Source organism: Plectropomus leopardus, chromosome 20 (genome assembly GCF_026936395.1).
Source record: "Plectropomus leopardus strain MGB_pleo_1.0 chromosome 20, ASM2693639v1, whole genome shotgun sequence".
NCBI lineage: Eukaryota > Metazoa > Chordata > Actinopteri > Perciformes > Serranidae > Plectropomus > Plectropomus leopardus.
Window position 1 is genome coordinate 25,902,659 of NC_142195.1, and position 21,352 is coordinate 25,924,010.

At 38.7% G+C, this 21,352-nt stretch overlaps 2 protein-coding genes across 2 annotated transcripts; one reads left to right on the plus strand and one right to left on the minus strand.

Annotated features, from left to right (window-relative positions):
• Positions 1 to 2,617: 2,617 nt before the first annotated feature.
• kcnv2a (potassium channel, subfamily V, member 2a) lies at positions 2,618 to 11,064 on the plus strand. The gene is made up of 9 exons (XM_042509998.2): positions 2,618 to 3,147; positions 4,048 to 4,185; positions 4,833 to 5,011; positions 5,101 to 5,272; positions 6,798 to 6,989; positions 7,756 to 8,010; positions 8,831 to 8,947; positions 9,135 to 9,260; positions 10,189 to 11,064. The coding sequence occupies exons 1-9, from the start codon at positions 3,028 to 3,030 to the stop codon at positions 10,465 to 10,467; spliced, it is 1,578 nt and encodes a 525-aa protein (XP_042365932.1). The 5' UTR covers positions 2,618 to 3,027; the 3' UTR covers positions 10,468 to 11,064.
• Positions 11,065 to 11,453: 389 nt separating this feature from the next.
• pum3 (pumilio RNA-binding family member 3) lies at positions 11,454 to 20,738 on the minus strand. The gene is made up of 18 exons (XM_042509204.2): positions 20,638 to 20,738; positions 19,606 to 19,718; positions 19,317 to 19,523; positions 18,648 to 18,834; positions 17,917 to 17,992; positions 17,724 to 17,817; positions 16,882 to 16,948; positions 16,584 to 16,758; positions 16,335 to 16,438; positions 16,050 to 16,128; positions 15,677 to 15,775; positions 15,483 to 15,536; positions 15,196 to 15,276; positions 14,942 to 15,084; positions 14,529 to 14,751; positions 14,190 to 14,277; positions 13,424 to 13,514; positions 11,454 to 12,303 (listed from the first exon to the last, which is right to left on the minus strand). Exons 2-18 carry the CDS (start codon positions 19,670 to 19,672, stop codon positions 12,174 to 12,176), a joined length of 1,965 nt encoding a protein of 654 aa, XP_042365138.2. The 5' UTR covers positions 19,673 to 19,718; positions 20,638 to 20,738; the 3' UTR covers positions 11,454 to 12,173.
• Positions 20,739 to 21,352: the final 614 nt, after the last annotated feature.

A 21,352-nucleotide genomic window follows, 5' to 3' on the forward strand; every position in this document is an offset into this window, starting at 1 on the left:
AAAGTGTGGCCAAACTAAAAGTTCAGGGTCCCTTTTATCGGCAAATTGTGGCCACAGAGACCACAGCTAATCAGTTAACAGATTCCTTAAACTCCAGTGACGTGTAAACCCGTTACACACTTTTTTCCCCACCTGAAACGCATGAATAAGCCTCCCAGCAAAGAATGAATTGAATGATTTTTGTGTTAAGCCACACTCTGCAGCTGCTTGGGGTTTTCGGGGTGAAGCACTTTGACATAGTTTCAATCTCACTGATGTAAAAACTTTTTGTCTACACGTAACTTTTTCAAACAAAAAAGCACATAAAATAATACACTGCAAATTACAAATTACCAGAGATTGTATCAAATGCATTTGATTTTTTCCCCTAGATTGAATCAGTTATTTGATGTTGAATATTGTTTATTTAATGTGAATGTATTTGATACATAGCCTATTTAAATACTGTTTGGGTTTTAGAATACAAGATGTGAATGTCTAAAGATGTTGAATCTTTTATTTTTATTGCTGTTAATGCATTTTTTTTAAATTCAGGTATACAGGCCGACTGTGGCAGAGTCCTTCCTTTAACTCAGACCTACACATTTGACCTCTCTGCTGTAATCCATGTGTGTTTGACGTATTTCGTCCCACTGATAGCAGTCAGATAGGTGGAGATTAATCCTTGCTGCAGTTAAACTGGGATAATGAGCGGATGGAGTTGGACTCGGTCCAAATAAAACGACTTAATAGCTCTCCGATGTCTCATCCCATTTCTTTAACTGAACAAACAGGCCTCCTCCTGTTTGTTCCCTTAGCGGAGTGATACGGCCATGATGAGTCAGGAGCTGTGATTTTTTTATTTTTCATTTTTTTGCAGAGATTAAAGCGTGTGCTGGATGCACAGAGGAGGTGGAGTTTTCGGCTTTATTAGCTGTGTGACTTTAATAGCTGTCAGTGGCTTTTGTGTCTTGCGAGTGAGTGGGGAGCTCTGAATCATCATGGCCATTCTCTGATCCTCACTTACATGTTTTTTTCTGATAACATCATGTCAGTCTTTGGACTCAAGAAGGATATCAAGTCAAATCTTGTCATGTTTCAGCTCTAGACTTTCCAAATTTAATCAGACTGAATAGAACAAATTCTGACAAAATGCATGCACTGATTATTTTACTTGTCTTTTGCTGTGTAAGTCTATGGTGAAAAAGTATTTTCGTGCCTCATGGCATCACATGACTGATGTCATTCAACCGTAGTGGCCACTAAGTTAGACTTTTTGACTGGGGAATCAGGGCGAAGCTAACTTCAGCAGTTTTCTACAGAAAAATGTCATCCTTAGAGCAGTCAGTGTCACCCAGGAAAAGAAAAAACGCTACACTCGTCCTATTTTGGTTGTGCAATGACTTTGTGCCATAATCGAGCCTTCATTTTCCCAGGAGATGTGTGCCATGGCAGACAGAATTGCATTGTAAAAGTAAAGTGTATTATTGAGCAGGAGGTGTCAGAAAAGTCACCACTGGGAAAACTGGCTTGTGGCAGCCAAACATTTCTAGAGACGTCACTTTTTGATCTTTCAGTGTCAGTTCTTATGAATCAGAATACACCAAACACTGCAGTGTTCACCCATTAACAGGGAACGTGAGCTGGGTTTACACTGTCATTAGACACTTTTACCCTTCTGATCATGTGTTTTTGCAACAGTAATCTGGGCGGCCTCGCCTCTGGGAGAGGGGCCAGAGATACGGGTGGACTTCGTAAAGGAGCACTGCAAGGGTCTCAGGGGTCCAGGAGGGCAGCCTCCAGGAAACAGAGTGCTGTTAAAGGGAATTTGGAGTCCTCGGGGAGTTTGAATGGTCCCAGGGGTCCTGGAGGGCTGCTTCCAGGAGATGGGTCGAATAGAGGGTAACCCAATGCAGGTTGAAGTCCTCAAGGGGCATTGAAAGGGTTCAAAGAGTCCAGGAGGGCGACCTCCAGGAGATGGATTTGATAGACGGCTGCCCAGGGCAGTTTGGATTCCTCAAGGGACATTGAAAGGGTCCTGAGAGTCCTGGAGGGCGGCCTCTGGGAAACAGGCCTAATAGAGGGTTGACCAGGGAAATTTGGAGTTCTTAGGGGGAATTTGAGGGTCCCAGGGGTCCTGAGGGTGGCCTCCAGGAGATGAGCCCAATAGAGGGTGGCCCACAGGAAGTTGGAGTCCTCAAGAGGCATTGGAAGGGTCCTGGGAGTCCAGGAGGGCAGCCTCTGGGAGATGGGACTGATAGACGGCTGCAAAGGACAAGTTGGAGTCCTCCATTAAAAATTCTTAAATCTAACGTGCCGTAAGCTGCAAGAGGCCTGGAGCAGAAGGGCAAAAACTTGCTTGATCTTGATTTTCAATATTAATGCAGACCGTGAAAGCATGCCCTCGTGATCCTTCTGACTTTTTGGGTTTTAACTGAACTAAACAGTGATGGTGTCTTTAATCTATAGTCATTTCACTGTGAAATCAGTATTTACTTCATAATAAGTTAAAGCCACTTTAAATTAAAAAAAAAATGATATTGACTTCAGCTACGCCGTCCAGCTCTGGATAAGCAGATGTGTAAAGTTATGAGACGTCAGAGTAAGTGGGAGGAGAGAGAGAGATCAAGAGATGGATCAAAGAGGATCACAGTATTTAAAACTTTAAGCACCCAGATCGTCTCAGTCAGCCGCATTAGATGCCGAGAGTCACTTCCTACCTCAATACTGTGTGTGTGTGTGTGTGTGTGTGAGCTGTATGAATGTTGACATGATTTCTCTGTGAATTAGTGTGAAAACATTTCCCACCCTTGCATGCATGTTTACCCATTTGCCCGCCTTGTGTGTGTGTGTGTGTGTGTGTGTGTGTGTGTGTGTGTGTGTGTGTGTGTGTGTGTGTGTGTGTGTGTGTGTGTGTTTATGACAACAAGGCTTTGTGCAGGATGCCAGCTGTGTGTGTTATGTTTGAGAGATAGATGGTGTTAGAGTTGCCAGGATGTCTGTCAGTGCAGGTTAAATGATTTTCGGCACAGACATTCAGCAGCGACCATGTTGACCCACCTCAGAGCGCGCAGCAGGAGTTTGTTTCCCAGCCGCCAAGCCGTCAAAGAGCAAGCCGACTATGTGGACCTAACCAGCACCTTCGTGAAGCCATGGAACTCCATGCAGGTCAGACACTTTATTTATTCTTATTTTATGTGTCTTTTAGTGCATCTGAATGCTCCTCTGCCCTGCAGTGTACAGACTTTTGCTTCTCCTAGCTGACAGTAAAAATCACACCTTTACTCAGTAGTTTACTTGAATGAACTGTTTGGGATTTTTCTTTTTTTTTTGTCCTTTTTTTTGGTAGAACGCAGAAATGTGTTTGGGTTGGTTGTTTTCGTAAAATTTTTAATAGAACTATTTAATGTAGTTATGTTACTTTCTTTTATTGCACTGAATAAATTTAAATGGAGCTGACGAAGGGAAAAACAGAAAACATAGAAAAGAGAAAAAAAATGTAAAAATGTTAGTTGTAATAAGCAGTGGCTTCAGCCTGCACCTTTACGGTCTTTTTTCTTCTGTTTTTAATGCTCTAAAGGCAGTGACTTATTGTTTATGTAAGGTATACTAACTTGTGTATTTGAGTTTGTAAATTGTAATTATGACAGAAATTAACCAAATTATGTCAAAAATAAAAAAATTGCAGAAAACCAAGTGTGCAGGCAGGAAAAAACTTACCACTGAATCCAGTTTTGTCTTTTTATCTCCTACTTGTAAATGCAATCAATCAAACTCACTCTTATGACTATATTCCTACATAAAACATACTTTCTTTGTACAGGACCACACTTGCTTTAATGCTTGAATAATGAAGAGATTTTGTTTTACTAAAGTCTGTCCTAATTTGGATAAAAAAAAATCTTGAAGGTTTTAAAAAGCATTAGATTTAAGTGTCTAATACCTGTGGATACGCTGTAGTACGTTCTCTGCATAGATTGATCCCTTCTTTATATGGTCTCTTTCATCTTGTATAAAAGCTTAAAATGTTGGATTAATCATCGTAATCTTTCTCTTTTATTTGTGTAGGATCTAGGCAGAGACATCTACGATCTTTACGCTGAGTACGAAAATGAGGAGGAGGAGGATCGGCTCCCGGTGTCTCCTTCCCGCGTGCTGCTGTCTCCAACAAAACACTTCACTCTCAACATCAACGTGGGAGGAACGGTAACTTTAATTAATGAACATACTGCTTGATTTGACATGTTGAATACCATCAGGGGCAATTATTCAGTCCGTTAGATCATTTATTGTTAGACTTCTTTTTTTAAAAATCAGTCTTCCTTTTCTGGAGTTGCTTCTCAGTAGTTGCCAATGCTGTAATCTCAACTTTTTCTTCAGTTTTTTCAACCATTGAATCTGGTTTTTACCATCTAAAGAGACGTGCACGTACAGTCTGCATTTGTAAAACAGCCAGTATGAACTTGGTCCCTCTAAAATGTCCTTGATTGACCAAAGTCTCTCGCCACAGCGTCTTTTCTAAAGCTTAAAATCATCCAAGAGGAGGTGTAGTGGTCTAGTTTTCTTTTAGACCATTTGAATCACGATATGTTTAAAGTTTGCAATGGGAATTTTGTGCAGTAATGCCAAAATAAAACTGCTTACCCCTGCTTTAAAGACATCTGAACAGACAGGTCAGCAAAGGTCAGTTATTAAATGTGTATTTTTTTCACACTTAACTGTTTTAAAGGCCTTCTAGTGTTTTTCTGCTTCACTCTCCAAATGATTCAAGCTTTGTCGTACTTATACTACTCCATTATATGAATATTTTCATATTACTATATTTCACCTTATTCTCTTTTGTTTTCCTCCAGGTGTACCACTTGCCCTACAGGTTAGCCGCCCGGTATCCAAAGACACGGATCGGACAGCTGGCCACGTACACAGACCACAGCAGGAAGTTGGACCTGTGTGATGACTACGTCGTCCAGAGCAACGAGTTCTTCTTCGACCGGGACCCTAAAATCTTCCACAACATCTTCAACTTCTACAGGTCAAAATAAGATACATTAAAACATGAAAGATGTGTGTCCCCTCTTCTGCTTGGAATAATTTTGGACCCTGTTCTCCTGTCTCTGTCAGAACTGGAGTGTTGTGCATTAAAGAAGAGCTGTGTCCCCGCAACTTCCTGGAGGAGATAAACTACTGGGGCGTCAGAATCAAAAACAGCCAACGCTGCTGCCGCATCTCCTTTGAAGAGAGGCAAGACGAACTCAACGAGCAACTGAAGATACAGAAACAGCTGATAGCAGAGGTGAGTGAGCTCTGTGTGTTTTGTAATGGATAGAAGAATCTGGCATATAGTATGTATATATGTTTAAACTTCTGTCTGGACATATTACTTACAATGTCAAGATTCCCTACAATTCAATCAGTTAATTTTACTGACACTATGAGCACCAAAGGCGGTGATATTATCAACATTAAAAACAAGAGACGCAAGAAAGAGATTAGAATAGTATTTTTAAAAAACAGGAAAAACAGGAAAAAATGTGAACTCTATTTAAAATTGTCATGATTATATATTTAAAATTATTTGACTGAATCATTAGAATTTAAAAAAAAAATTCAAGTCATTTCTTGTTTTGTTTTTGATTTTTTTTTTTTTGCTTTACTTTCTCTTTTTTTGTTTGTTTGTTTTTGTTCCCTTTTTTTGGCACGTTCTCACATAATTTTCTTGTACTTTTCAGATTTCTCCCTAACCTTTTGGTCGTTTCTTCTTTTGTTGATCATGTTTGCGAATTAAATTAACCCAGTTTTTTGTACTATCTGCTTATTACTATTTTCCCCCTCCAGGCTCTGTTTAAAAATACCACAAATTAAAATGTCAAGAGGTCATCACCTTCTAGATTTTAGTGGTTCAGCAGTTTATTTTTCTACCTGTGAGATATTTTTTTTTTATCAGTAATCTGCTGGCTATGTCTGAGTCTGGCTGACCTACATTATAAATCACCGCTCCGCTCCGCCGTCTTGACAGATGGAGAGTGGAGAATAAGCTTTTTCTCGGCACAGATTTAGACAGATCTTTCCATCACAGAAGTCCCACTCTGATGCAGTTTGTTGCACCCGTTTCTCCCCTGTTGTGTTTTCTTGACATTTTGTGTTTGCTTCTTTAATTTAGCTGCATTTTAGGGTTGTTTATTTAGTCTTTCTTTATTTCTCTTATTTTTTTTTTAAATCTATTTTACCTTTTTAATGTGTAATTTATATCTTTTATTTTATTTTATATGTGGTTTAATTGCTTTAATTGTTTCTGTTGTTATTTTTTAAATTTTATTTTATACTAACATTATGCACCCTGATAGCTTGCATTGTTTGTCCTCTGCTTTTAATTTTAGTTTAACTCTACCCTGGTTTCTTTTCGCTTGTGCTCAGTAGGACTGTTTGGCTTTCTGTTGTTGTTTCGCCATCTATGTATCCCATTTCTGCTTTGCTTTGTTAGTAAAAAACACTTTGTAAACTCTATTTTGAAAGGTGCTATATAAATAAAGTAATGATAAGAAGATTAAGAAGTTTGTGATTTGAATATTTTGATTGTTTTGCTCTGTCCTCATTTAAATCAGATGTTTTTATCAACTTTTTACTCTCATTCACTCCTTATATACATGCTTAGTTTCTACATAATGTATTATTTTGCGCTTAAATAGTGTTCTATATTGTTTCTGTATTTTTAAAAATGTTTTTTTTTACTTGTATTTCTTTATTTATTGCCATGAATATTAATGTTTCTCCTGTTTGTGTTCTGTGTCTGGGGTGCATCTCTGCCCCGTGTCATCCAGCTGGAGAGCGAGGAGAACGAGGTGTTGTTTGACGGCTTGGCCTTCGGGACGATCCGAAGGATCATCTGGAACCTGATGGAGAAGCCGTTCTCCTCGGTCACCGCCAAGCTGATGGCCGTCGCCTCCTCCATGTTCGTGCTGGTATCGCTGGTTGCCATGACACTCAACACCGTGGACGAGATGCAGTACAAGGTGTGTGTTTTACTATGTGTGTGTAATTGTAATTGTAATTTCACAATACTCTTGTGATTTATTATATCAAAAGCACTGCTTTTAATGCATATACATTTGCTAGGATATGGTTTTATTCTTTAATAACATGTTAAAATTCATGTGCTTTTGAGATAAAAAAAAAAACAAAAAAAACATGTACGAATATAGAGTATAGACGGATAAAGAAGCCAGAAGATTTAAAACAATGGTTATGGAAAACCTGGAAAATTTGTCCCAATCCCATTTCCAGGCATGGGAAATTTGTGGAATTAGTAAAAATGATTGAAATTCTGGAAAAGTCATGTAATTTAGTTTTGTGTAATGAAATTGTTTCTGGAATCTTCTGTGTTTAAGTAATTTTCTATAGCTGTGGAAGTACTGTATGTCTAATATGCGTCCGTGTGTAATATTTTGTTTTCTATCATAGACATTTTTACATTTTCTCTCCACATTTTGTCTCCATATCTGCCAGATTGCTGGCATTATGTTTAATAACACTTGAAATCTCAAACGTCTGAGAGTGTCAGCCACGTGGGGCAATCATTTTTTTATTATTATTGGTCTTTAAAAGTCATGGAAAAGTTTGATAATTTTGTTAGGGGGTCAGTTATTCCTTTAAGCAGCAAACTGTATCAGTGTTTTTGAGCCAAAATCTTTAAAAGCTGATTTCTCCAAACGTCTTATCATCCGAGCTAATATGGCATAATAATTCATCAAGGAAATATTTTATTTTTAACTCTTCCAGACGGCGTCAGGCCTGCCCAGCGGCAGATTCTACGGCGAGTACGTGGAGACTTTCTGCATCGCCTTCTTCACGATGGAGTACCTGCTGCGTGTGGTGTCCACCCCCGACCTCAAGAGTTTTGGACGCAGCATGCTCAACACAGTCGACCTGGTCGCCATCTTGCCGCACTACCTGCAGATCGTCCTGGAGTACTTCGAGGACGCGGACCTGCACCCTCATTCAGGGGACATCGAGACGGTGGCGCGTGTTGGAAAGGTAAAAGCTGGCTGATGAGATTCTTAGATTTATTTTAGGGCTGTCAGCAACAATGCGTTAATCACGATGCAGTTTAAAAGCCAGAGTGATGATACTGGTTCCCAATGAAACTAGAAGACCTAGTGAAACCAGTATGGTACCGACCATGTCATGCTAGCTTTTCCTTAAGGGGGCTAAATAATGCTGCAAATTTAGGCTACTTTATGTTAGTCCCATGCAGTTTTTTGTTGTCATTTAATTCCTTATTGAAATTATCTTAGGCCTTAATTGTTATTAAAAAGTCTTAAATTAATCTTTCAAAAGTCTTACAAATGCTTAAAAAATGGGAAGTAGGTATCATTATTTTTTTTTGTCTTTACATGCATCTCAAAATAATTGGTAAATCTGCTACTTTAAATAACTTACAAAATGCCTCTCATGTTAACGTTATGCAGGGAGCCAAAAACACTCATATATGATAACCACATCCAGCTGAATGGCAAATTAACAAGTTTTAGTAGATCTTTTCATTTTCCACCTTGACCAATAAAAAAGGCCAAATTTGTCTTAAATTTAATTCCTAGTGGCATTAAAAATGTCTTAAAAAGTCCAAAATCTCACCCTGTAGTCTCGGGAGAATTGCTTTAGTTTGTCAGTATAGACTTCATAACGGTTTTTTAATGCAAAATAATGGAATTTAAAACATTATTAAAAATGCGTTTAATCTCGATTAACTATAGAAATTCTGAGATTAATCGCAATTTTAAAAATTAAATACTTGACAGGCCTAACTTATTTATGTCACTCTTAATTATTGGTTCTTCTTCTGTGTTTTCTGCAGGTGGGTCAGGTTCTGAAGATCATGCGACTGATGCGAATCTTCAGGATCTTGAAGCTGGCTCGTCACTCGACAGGCCTCAGAGCGTTCGGCTTCACCCTGAGACAATGCTACCAGCAGGTCAGTATCAAATAAGCTAAATACGGGGGTTAAAAAAAACAAAAAATATGTCAGTAGAAACGGGCATGGCCTGTATGAACGGTGCATGTGGACTAAGAAATCGGAAACTTCTATGAGCGTTGACTTATGAGCAAAAAAGTTAACCTAAAGCAGATATACAGAATAGGATGTGTGTTTGTTCGTGCAGGTGGGCTGTTTGCTGCTCTTCATCGGCATGGGCATCTTCATGTTTTCAGCCATGGTGTACACGGTGGAGCACGACGTTTACAACACCAACTTCACCTCCATCCCGCACTCGTGGTGGTGGGCCGCTGTGAGTCAACAACACATAAACAAACTCAAATAAACTGTCAGTCATCTCCGCCTGTTCTCTAATGGTAACTGCCACCTCCACTTTCTGTGTGTTTCACCTTCAATCAGTCCAAAATACAGCAGCCATTATTTTAACCCTTTGAAACCAGGAGCCACATCAACTTTCTTGTGCTGCTTTCAGATGAGTTTCAGATTTTTTTTCAAAACCACGGGGAAAAAGACAATGAGCACCTTGGTAATATATTTTCCACATATTTCGAGAAATTTTGAATTAAAAAAAATAAATATAAAAAATGTCCAGGGAACAAAGAAAAAAAGCTAGAGATAAAAACTGTATCTATAATGATCAGAATTACATATTTGAAATTATTTAGAATTATTATCAGTTTTGACTAATGTCTCGCTAATTTTCTTGCTAAAAAATCAAACCAATTTGCTCAGGTCTCAAAGGGTTAACCCATTGAGACATTGCTTTTTTGTGCTGCATTCAAATGCAAAAAGTCAATGACTAATTTAGTAAGAAATGTCTCACAAAAAAGAAATTATTAGATTTATTAAAATCTGATATTATTTTCTATTTTTGTATTTTTTTAAAAAAAAACATTTTCCCTCTTTTTTCTTCCTTCCTTCCTTTTTGGTTTTTGTTTCAGTTTTGATTTTCTTTGTTTAAATCAATTTTGATTTAAAACCCATTTCAGGAGCAGGTGAATAAGAGAATCAATATATGTGAGTAAAAACATTAGTTTAGATATTCTCTCCAGAGAAAATCCCTTAGAACCGTAATTCTGTTTATGTTCAAGTAAAGCATCACTACAGTCTATAGTTATACAGTCTATAGTTCAAGAACAGACTTAAAAATGAAAAAAAAAACCATCTCATGTTGGAGTTAAATCGTTATATTTAGTTCTTTCTGGTTTTTCTTCCTTCAGGTGAGTATTTCCACGGTGGGCTACGGCGACATGTTCCCAGAGACCAACCTGGGCCGAATATTCGCCTTCGCCTGCATCTCCTTTGGGGTCATCCTCAACGGCATGCCCATCTCCATCCTCTACAACAAGTTCTCCGACTACTACACCAAACTCAAGTCCCACGAGTACGCCGCTGTCACCAAGGCCCGCGGGAAGGTGCACTTCGCCAAGAGGGCGGCAAAAAGGTTTGCAGAGTGCTGCGAGGACGCCGTTCAGCCGAGGATGGCACGCCTGCGGTGAGATTAGTTTTACATTTTCAAGTCTATGATAAGATTTATCTGGAGCAACTGCAAGGGACACGAAATGACCATTTTACCTTTAAGACCCAGAACTGGACTAAAGGAGTCGTGGCGGTTTGGACAAATGACCTGCTGAGAACTCTGGACCTCATTCAAGACATTTGTGAGTTTGTCACCTGGACTGTTTTTTGTTTTTTTAAAGAGTACATTTAAGCATGCATCCTTATATCTATCCATCTATCCTCTGTCCCTGTTTATTCCCTGTTAATTCTTCCCAGCATGCAACTCGGAGAAAGGTAGCTGTCGGAGAAGTAGATTGAAAAACAAAAAAACTGTTGGTGCGTCTTTTTTTCTATTTCATTTATTCACTAAAAATGCTACATACTCTTTTTAAAGCTAACATAGTGCACATCGATGCTAAAGCTGTCCGCACCACAATCTGTCCATTAGACTCTAAAGCTCACAAGTAATCCGGGAGCGAGCGTCAACGTGACTGAAATAAATCATAAGTTAAAGAGCCGACATCTGGACCATGGATATTAGACATGTTTATCTTCCCCTGTGCGTCTCTCTCTAATAATAAACCTATGTCTCTTTATCTTGTCGTCATAATGCTTTGCAGCTCTGTCTGAGTGAGTGAGTGTGAGTGAGTGTGTGTATATGTATCTATCTATAGCTATATATATATATATATATATATATATATATATATATATATATTCTGCACTTTTTCAAGGTCATTTTCTTGTTATTTTTATCTATTGCTTATTTTAAGGTAATTTTGTTCTGGTTTTTTTTGCTTATTGTCTTGCAAAGTTTCGAGCTGCCTCTTCGTTTTTGAAAGAAATTAAACTGATATACTCAGGTTTCAAAGGGTTAAACCTTTTAAATGATTGGGGAGCAACAGTTTGAGTTTGTTTGTCTATTACACTTAAATATTTAAATACACCATCTGGTACAAAAATGTGAAAAAAGTAGGAGATGTAGTTTAGTAATTAGAATAATCTTTATTATTGCAAACATGTGTTTTTAGTTGGTACAATTATTCCTCACAAGGTACAAAATCTTGGAATAAACATCTGAAACAGGGTGGCACAAACGATCAGGACCATTGCACAGCTAGAACCTGTGCTGCGGTTTGTATTCACTGCGTTAAAGGGCCAGTTCACTCAAATCACCAATCATCAATTTTGGTTTTTCTTTGTTAATTTGTAATTGAAATGCTGTTAATTGCTCATTAATTGTACACGTGTTTTTTTTAAATTAAGCTACAGTCAAACCCAACACTTCCTGCAGATGTTTCACTCTAAAAGCAGCTCAAAGGGCATAGTGCTTTTACCACGTGTGCTTTTATTGCGAAAGAAATGTTGAGTTTCACTTAAAGCAATTGAAAAAAAACAAGTCGCATGTTACAAGTGTACATTATGTGTAATGTTGCTTCCTGCAATCAAGCAGCATCTGTGTATTTTGACCAGTTTTCTCATAGCATCACTTGCAAACATGTTTATTTACAGACAGAAATACAAATTCACGTCCATTTTTCTATCACGGACGGACAAAAGTGTTCCAGGTCGTGTCCACTTCCTGAAATCGTTCCCATTTGCAGCTACAGACACTCGCAGTCTTGTCGGCGTTTGATGGGAAAATACCCACAGCTGCACAGGGAGTGATGCATCAATATCACCAGTCTGTTTGAAGAAAAAAAGTCTATTTGTTGAGATTCTCCAGCAGGATTTCAGCTCCTTTGTTGTTGCTGATGCTGCTGAGCTCTGATTTGATGGACTCCAGCGCTGCTTTCACGTCTGCGGCCACAGACTTGTCACAGCTGTTCAGGAGGCTGCACCGAAAACAAAAACACTGGTTTTTCAATGACAACATTTCCTATATTTTACTGTTTATCATTTAATGTCAACATGTAAACAGTTTAACTAATGTGATATGAGACTTTTGATCTTGTTATAGGGATACTTCGCCCCTCAAATGAGCCGTTGTATATAAATTACTCACCCTGAGTAACACTGGCGTTTTAAAGAAAAGGTTTTTCACTCATGCCTCTGGTGAACAAAGAATACAAAAAATGAAAAAAAATCTTGCTAAATTGCAGTTAAAGGGGTTTATGTTTAACAACAGCAACATTTGTGCAGTTTAATCAAAGTCTCGTTTATCCAGCCGTGTGCTCAGTGCTCCAAACAAACGGCCTTTTCTGACGGCGAACTGAACTAAAAGTGTATCTGTGCTCTCGAGTCGGCGTTAGAAAAGCAGCTCCAGTGTTCAGCGAGGTAAAATTGCTGTTTTTGTCAATTTGTTTGCATTATTGTGTGACTCTGGTGTCCTCAAGGTTTAGTTAGGTTTCGCCAAAATCAATGATTTGTCAATGGAGTCTTGCTTTGAGGAGACGAGTACTGAGAGTTTGTAAATTAATGTTTTGAAATAGTTTTGCTGCTGTTAAATGTAGACCGTTGAATTTTCTCTTATTTATTTTTTTATTCTTTGTTCACTAGAGGCACTGAAGAAAAAGTTTTTGTTGGTTTTATGTGTGTCTGTGTTTCTGCCTCAACCCAAACACAATATAGTTCTTTTGTGGTGCTCACAACATCAGATATTTACCTTTAAATCCACAGATTCCACTTTGAACAGTTTCATACAATAGACCCTAAAAACTGTTGACATGTTTTGGAGTATTAAGAGAAACTTGGACACTTTTTGCAGAAAGAATTTCCTTTTTGAGGAGGTTTTTAAATGTAGTGTTTCACTGCTGTGAGCACCACAACACCAGTCACCTCCTGTGTCCAAGATCAGGAGCAGGAATCAGAAAACCTGGACAAATATAGATTCTGCTACAGAGGAGTTTGTGATTTGGGTGAACTGACCCTTTAAGTAATAACAGTGTATCTTGTAATGTGATTGTCTTGTAAGTAAGTAAGTGTGTGTGTGTGTGTGTGTGTGCGCACACTGACCTGCAGAGCACCATGGCCCCTCTGTTGACTCTGACCCAGGTCTTCAGATTGTCTGTTCCCACTGTGTCCACCAGTATCCTGCCGAACCGCTCTGAGACAGCAGATGAGACAACAGGACGGAGGACGCAGAGAGACGGAGGATACAGTTAGTGATATCTAAACTTATATTTTGCACACGTTAAATTTCTGTCACCTCTGTCTGCAGAAGTTTTCTGATTTAAATGCAGTTTGGTGGAGATTTGGTCAGTTTGCATGTTTTAGGTGCAGTCTGCGTCCTCTGCGTGTGAACATTAAGTTCTTTACTTACTATTATTTTGAGTTTTTGCCATCAAAAAGCTGCAAAAGGACTCCAGTAACAGAAAAAAAAATTAAGTAAGTAAATTAAGTAAAATTAATCACTAAATGATTTACAAATTTCAAAATAAAAATCACCAATAAACAAGCAAAAGTGCAGAAAAAAAGGCAAAAGTTAATTTGAAATTATTTAAAAACAAGTTTAAAATAAGTTTATAGTCATTAGTGGGCGGCAATGTAAAAAATTGAACATTTTTAGCTTAATTTTTTTAAAAAGATCAGCAGTGACCCCACAACCGAGCAGCACACTTAACCGTGAATTTTGTGTCGTGTTACAATCATACTGGTTGTTGTTCCTTTAACAAGCAGATTATCTCCATTTCTAAAAAGACCTCAACATCAGTGAACAGTTTATTACAACAAGTCTTTTGTGTGTTTGTGTGTTTGTGTGTGTGTGTGTGTGTGTGTTTACCTTCCTTGCCGGCCTCTGCCAGCGTCATGTCCTGCTCCATGAGCCACTTCAGCACCAGGTGTCCTGCTGGATGCTCCGCCATGTGAAGCTGCAGCAGAAACAAAAACTCAGAGTGAAGAACAGCAGGACGTTACATCAGTGTGTCAAGATGGCTGCGTCTCCTGGTGAGCATTCTACTGATAACACACACACACACACACACACACACACACACACACACACACACACACACACACACACACACACACACACACACACACACACACACACACACACACACACACACACACACACACACACACACACACACACACACACACACACACACACACACTTTACCTGTCCATCAATCCCTCCGGGCACCAACTCGTGATTAGCCAGCTGAGCAACAGCCGTCATGGCGGGTCGCAGGTCCCCGCACGCTGACGCCAGGATGTCACTGATGGTGACGCTGGACGCCTTGTCCATCACCATAGTGGCAGCGTTGTCACGGAGATACTCCAGCAGCGGGGGGGAGACGACTTCCAGCAGCTCCTTCCTCCGAGTCGCCATGTCCTTTTTACTGATGAGAAGCAGAGCTGAACTCAGCGTGGTTCATTTTGTACATTTAATAGTCTTATCAGTATTAGGGGTCGACTGATATACCGATTACTTCTTACTGTCAGCTGTCACATGTTATACCTTTAGTTTGAACAGCAGGAGGATTTTGGTGAAAGATTGAATCTATCGATACACACACGTGCGGCTGTTACCTGTGTGCGTTTCCGTCTCCTTTCTCCAGCACCTTGATGATCTCTGGCAGCAGGTGAGCGGGATCTCTGGGGCTCAGCAGGTACAACAAAACCTTTTTCCCGTATTTATTGCCGATGACCTCATCCAGAGACGACAAGATCTCCTAAACAGGTGAGACAAGATTTTTTTAGGACAACTACAACTTAAAATCATGACCTGACGGCGACATTAAATTATTTTTCAGCATCATCAGAGGGCAGGACGTCAGACTCACTGAGAGCACGGCCTGTTTGACCAGCTTGGTGTCGTCCACACAGTCGAAAATGGCCAGAAGAACCAGGTGACCAAACTCTCCCTGTGGACAAGAAACAGTCAAAGTGAGGACGTTTAACAGCGGACACATTAACGACACGAGTTTAAAGACCTGATGATCTGAAAACCGTCACGCCAACAAAGGTAAACACCAAGCCTCAGTTCAGACCTTTCCTCCAAATAAAAAATCATCATATACAATCTGATACTCTCTAAAATCCAGTTAGTAAAGCAGGAGCGAGAACCCACCGTGGCAAACTTCACCATGTACGTCTTCATCGTTTTGATTATAACTTTTCTGTCCTGAAACATGAAAACAAAAACTTTTACTCAAATTAAAAACACTGCAACATTTATTTTACTTTATTCCTTTTATTTCATGCCATTGAAAGGCTATCATCGTGTGTGTGTGTGTGTGTGTGTGCGTGTGTGTGTGCGGACACCTTGGCCGTCCCGTGCCACAGACAGTGCATCGCCACTCGTGCTCCGTCGTGTGTGTGAGCCATGTAGACGACCGACTCTCTGATGGACTCGATCATCTCCTGCTCGCATCAGAACAAATACAAACCGAAGAGGACAAAAAGATATTAGTGTTAAATATTATGAGCACTAAATTAACTTATAAGCCTTTTATTTTGAAATGATTTCTAGTTTTATTTGTTTTACAGTTCTCTGATTTTTTTAGGATTTTTGGGTTGTCTTCTTCACAGCTCAGATTTCTGCTAATATTTTAATTTCTTATTCCTTTTTTTTTTTTTTTAAAGTGCTGCTATTCAAATATTGAACACATTATGTGACGTGTTTGGCGCTGCTTACCGTTCGCTGTTTGTCGGCTGCGAATAGGAAGAAATCCAGGAAGACTTTGTGGACCAGAGAGTGTTTGATCACTTGTTCTCTGAAAAACAACAACAAAACCATTTAGATAGTTTAATGATAATTTAGTAACGATAAAAACCATAAACCACCTAAATCTTATTCATCTTACAAAGAATTTACTCGTTTCAAAATCAATTTATGGCAATAGTTTAACTTAATATTTTCACAGCTGCTTATACTTTGTTTTACTGTTATCTGCATTTCATTTTTTCTTTCTTGTCTTACTTCTGGGCCATGGGGGTGAGAATCTGCTTCATCTCGTCGATGATGTTGTTCATCTTCTCCGGGTTCGCCTCTGCAACTTTCTCGATGGTGTTGCACACCGACGACTGGACGCAGAGGCAGAAAAATATTCAGTCAGCAGGTATTTCTCACACGTAACACCACAGTTAATCTCACACGGAGACACATTAAGGCCTTCAGCATTGCCAGATATCATGGTGTATAATAATGTCTGCATTCAGCCTTGTGTACCTTGCAGACGGTGAAGGTGTTCCCATAAAGCTCCTCAGTGAGCATGAGTCTCTGCGCGAGCACGGCTTTGTCGTTGTAGGCGTACTCGATGATGGACGAGGCGGCGGCGTGCCGAAGCATCGGCCGCACGTGACCTTTAAATGTTTTCATCACAGCCGCCACCAGCTCCTTGTTGCTGTGGAGGAAAAACGTAGACACAAAATGTTCCTACGGCGTCGAACATGCAGCTGGAGTGTTGCTGATTGAAATTTGGGCGTCTGCTGAGAAAAGAAGAAGAAAGTAATCTGGGTTGACTCACCCGTACATCAGCAGTTTTTTCACCACGTGTTTGCCGTACTGCGACTTGCACAAAGCGATGATGTCGTCTATGAGAGACAGAAAAGCATCGAAACAGTTACCGTTTAATTGCAGTTTTACTCGTACGTCACAGAAATAAAACCAGGAGCTGGACCACAACTCATGACATCATGCGCTCATTTGCATATTGGTGACATCACTGCACATTAATATAAGCATTTTCAAGCTTCAATGGATTAGACTCAGTTTTTTAAAAAATCCTCAACTGCAAAGAGCTTCATTTGCACTTCCTATTCAGAGAGCATTGACAATATATTAACCCTTTGAAACCTGAGCAAATTGGCTTGATTGACAACAAGCAACTAAAGAAGAAATGACCCCCAAATTAGGAAAAAAAAAATCATAAAATATACAAGAAAATACTAGTAAATGAGTTTTAAAAATAAATAAATAATAAAAATAATTTTAAAATGTCATTATAATTATAGAGTTTTCCCTCAACATTTTTCCTGTTCTAGAAAATAATTCTCTAAATCTACTAATTTCTTTCAATTTGTGGAATTTATTACCAAGTTGCTTATTACCTTTTATGCCATGATTTTGAGAATTAAAAAAAAAAAATCACCAATTTACCAAGGCTTCAAATGTTAAAATTATTGTGACAACATTTAAAAGCTGCACCAGAAGTGATGGTGCTCCAGCTTTCTAAGGGTTAATATATTTCTGGCTTTTTCCTTGATGGTTTAAATAAGTCGTTAAATTTGTCGCTTTTTCAAAATTAAGTAAAGACACACGAGTTTTAAACATAAGAATCACAAACTTAGAGTAACAGTTTCTGCTCACCTTTGAGCTCCTCAAACACTCCCTGTCTCTGCTCGTGGCTGCCGAACTGGATGAAGCACTGAAGCACTCGCACCGAGTCGTGAGCGTACGCCATCTGGAGGCGGGAGAGCGCGATCAGAAACGACAGTCCGCGAGATTTAACACTCTAAAGCTAAACTGCAGGACGGACCTGAACAGCCAGAGTGAGACTCACCTGTTTGATCTTCCCCTGGATCAGATCGAGAAGCTCCTCCATCAGTTTCTTCTTTAAGTCGTTGTCGCAGTTCTTCCTGTTGACACACACACACACACACACACACACACACCAGATAACTTTATCAACTGCTCTCGATGCTCTTCGCAGACTTGAAGACGTCTGAAGAAGAGCAGTAGCTCGCAGCGTCACTTGTGGATGTGCTTAGGAATTGCACTTCAGGGATCTACCGTGTGCACACCTTTCTGTGTGCTGTTAATTATCTTTTGTTGGTCCAACAACGGCCTTCAGCAGTGTTTGGATGTGTGCGACAGCTTAACTTTTAAGGGTCTGGTTAAGCTGATCGACTTATGATCTTTTTATTATCCGCCTTTAAAAATCCAGTAGCGGTCAACTCTAATTCATAGTGTTGCAATCATTGTGCAACAGAGAGAAGTCAGAAGAAGAGCATGTTTTTATAACCAGACACTTGGTGCTTTTCAGATGCTCGCCATCTTCAGAACAAGATATTATTGTTTATTATTTTTTAATGAGTTTAATGAGCATGTATGTGGAGCTAGTTTTAATACACATGTATGATCTGCAGTGGAACGTTTCAGTTTAAATGTCAATGTCTTTTTAATTGAAAAGATAAAAAAAGCAAGAAGAAGGTAAGAGTTAAAGATTCAACTCTGACTGTCTGACTGTGTGTGTGTGTGTGTGTGTGTGTGTGTGTGTGTGTGTGTGTGTACCTCCTGAGGTTTCCCCACACTTGTTTGCACTGACAGATGATCTGGAACATGTCCTTCCTCTCCGCCTGCTGCCTGCTCTTCTTCAGATCCTTCTTCCTCTGCTGCCGGTTCTTCTTCATCTCCTCCTCCGTCAGCTCCTTCGTCTTCGGCTTAAACTCGCCTTCCTTCATCTTCTTCGCCGCTGGACCTGATCGAGTTGCACAAGCACATGTTCATATTGTTATATATATATTTCATATTATTATATCCTCAGAATCCACTTTCTTGGCCACGTATGCTTACAAAAACAAGGAGTTTGACTCCAGGAATTAAACATTAAATATAAAAAAATATATATAGTTTGAAATTTACATATGTACAAGTCCTAAGTAAACAATTTTACCTAATATATACAAGTCTGTGTGCGTAATAGTGCAGTTACAAGTGGGTAGTAGTAGTTATATCCTGTCTGATTTAATGTTTATTAAGTGTATATAGTATTTCAAGCTGTATTTGTACTTCATTTATACTGTACACTGACTAACTTTTCCTTGACACTTGAACTTACTTGCTGTGTTGTACCTTTATTTTTTTAGTTAATTGATACGTGACGTGGCGCTGCACAGACATGAGACTGAACATTGAAAACCAAACTGTAAGCTGACAGGCTTTAGGCTCTTTTTTTCTCACCTCCACCTTCTTCATCTTCTTTATATTTCCCTTTGAATGGCGCTTTCCTCTTCGGCGGCCCCGTCCCGGCTTTGGAGAAAGCAAACTTTCGTTCTTTATTTCCTCCATCTCCTCCCTTCCCTGGCTTGCCCTTCCTCTCTGTGTTGTTGTACGGTTTGAACGGTTTTTTACCGCCAGGTTTTCCACCGAGTTTGGTCCCTATGGAATCTGGACAGAGACAGACACGCCGATGACAAACCTGAACGATGGTTATGGTGTCAAATGTTCGCTGATGTTAACTACAGCTCACCTTTTCCTTTTTGTGTTAGTTTCTTCCCTCCTTTAGGAGAAAAGGGTTTTTTGGATTTAGCCTCCATCCTAACGTAAGAGACAAATGGAGGCAGTGGACAAGGAGGACAACAGCTGAAAGACAGACATACAAGTTATCAGAAATCTGGGCTCCCCCCAAACAAGTGTCTGCTGTAAGTATCTTAAATTTTAAAATTTGGGCATAGCTTTCACAAAAGTATGATTTGACCTCAACTGTATGTATAAATATGTATGTGTGTATTCATGTGTAAATGTGTAACTCATGACTTCCACAGCGTTTTCCAGAACTTGTTTTAAGTCTTTCTTAGAAAATCAACAAGGAAAAATGTCCAGAAAAATATATTTATTATTATAATAATCTTATATTAAATAGTAAGTTACAGAAAAAATATAGTCAAATATAGAAAATAAATACTTTTTTTATTTTCAGCACTTTTTAATGGTGATTTTCTTGTTTGCTTTTTCCTCACTTTTGTGTGTAACCTTTTTTTTATTATTTTTTAAACTTTTTTTTGGGGGGGGGGGCATGTTGCTCAGGTCTCAAAGGGTTAATAATGTGTTAATAAGGCTTCTTTTAATCCAGTTAAATGTAACCTTCTGCTACTTTTAGAAGTCAATTTGCAGAATGAAGTTTTAATCGCACATATTACTATTTCTTACAATAAACATCGTTTGGAGTCACAAACTGTTTCATACCGACACATTAATAAATTACAACTCTGGATTAACTATTCGTCCACGATTAAGCTACCTATTACATAATTATATTCAAGCACATTTTGCAGGTAATACGTTACTTACTTTAACATTTTAATGCTGCGTATTTACTAAATTTTTATCAGTTTAGACTGTTATCACGAAGATTAGCCGAAGCTAGCAGCTAACAGCATAAACAGCGATGTCCTCTGATATTATTGTACTGTCTATAACGCCACGCATACCTGCGGTTAATACGTACTGTTAAGGCGAAATATAAAAAGTTAAAACATCGTTTTTTAGTGGTGTAACTTACATTTCAGCTGCGTACACACGCTGTCCACCACCGTCCCATGTGTTCAGTAACCAACACGGTTTACGGCATAAGACGTCCAATCATATTGAAGCGTAGCTGCCGTAAAACGCAGAAAAAGTAGTAGAACATGAACATTTAATTTTTTAAAATTTAATCACGTTTTAATTTTCCAATCAACTCAGCTGTTTTAAATCAATTTCAGTATATATCAGGATTTCTTTGAGTCCTCTCGATTTTGTGAAGGGGCCAAGTTTGTTTACTTGTGGCATTTAAAGTCGTTTCTATGGTTACAGGGACACGAGGGCTTTTTAATAATAGGATCTTAAATTAGTCGTAATACTAATTTTTAAAAATCCCAATATTTCAACTGATAAAAGGTACGTAACTGATTTTATTCATATTTTATTAAAATGTATACGTAAAATGATTTGTCAAAAAAAACTGTTTATATTTTTAGAGAAACTGATTTTAATATGAATTTTAAAGAAACAAAAAATTTAAAACTCATCAATTTCATATCGGTAAAAACTATAAGACTATTAAGACTTTTCAGTTTCAATATGGAATGCATTAGGTGTTGAATTATACTGTCGATAGGTTTGAGAATTTAAAGAAATAAGTCATTTTATTCTGTTTATGTATTTATTATTCCAAAACCTAATAAAAAAAGTTGAAAACCTAAAACATTTGAATTTGTTTAAATATTACGTAAATT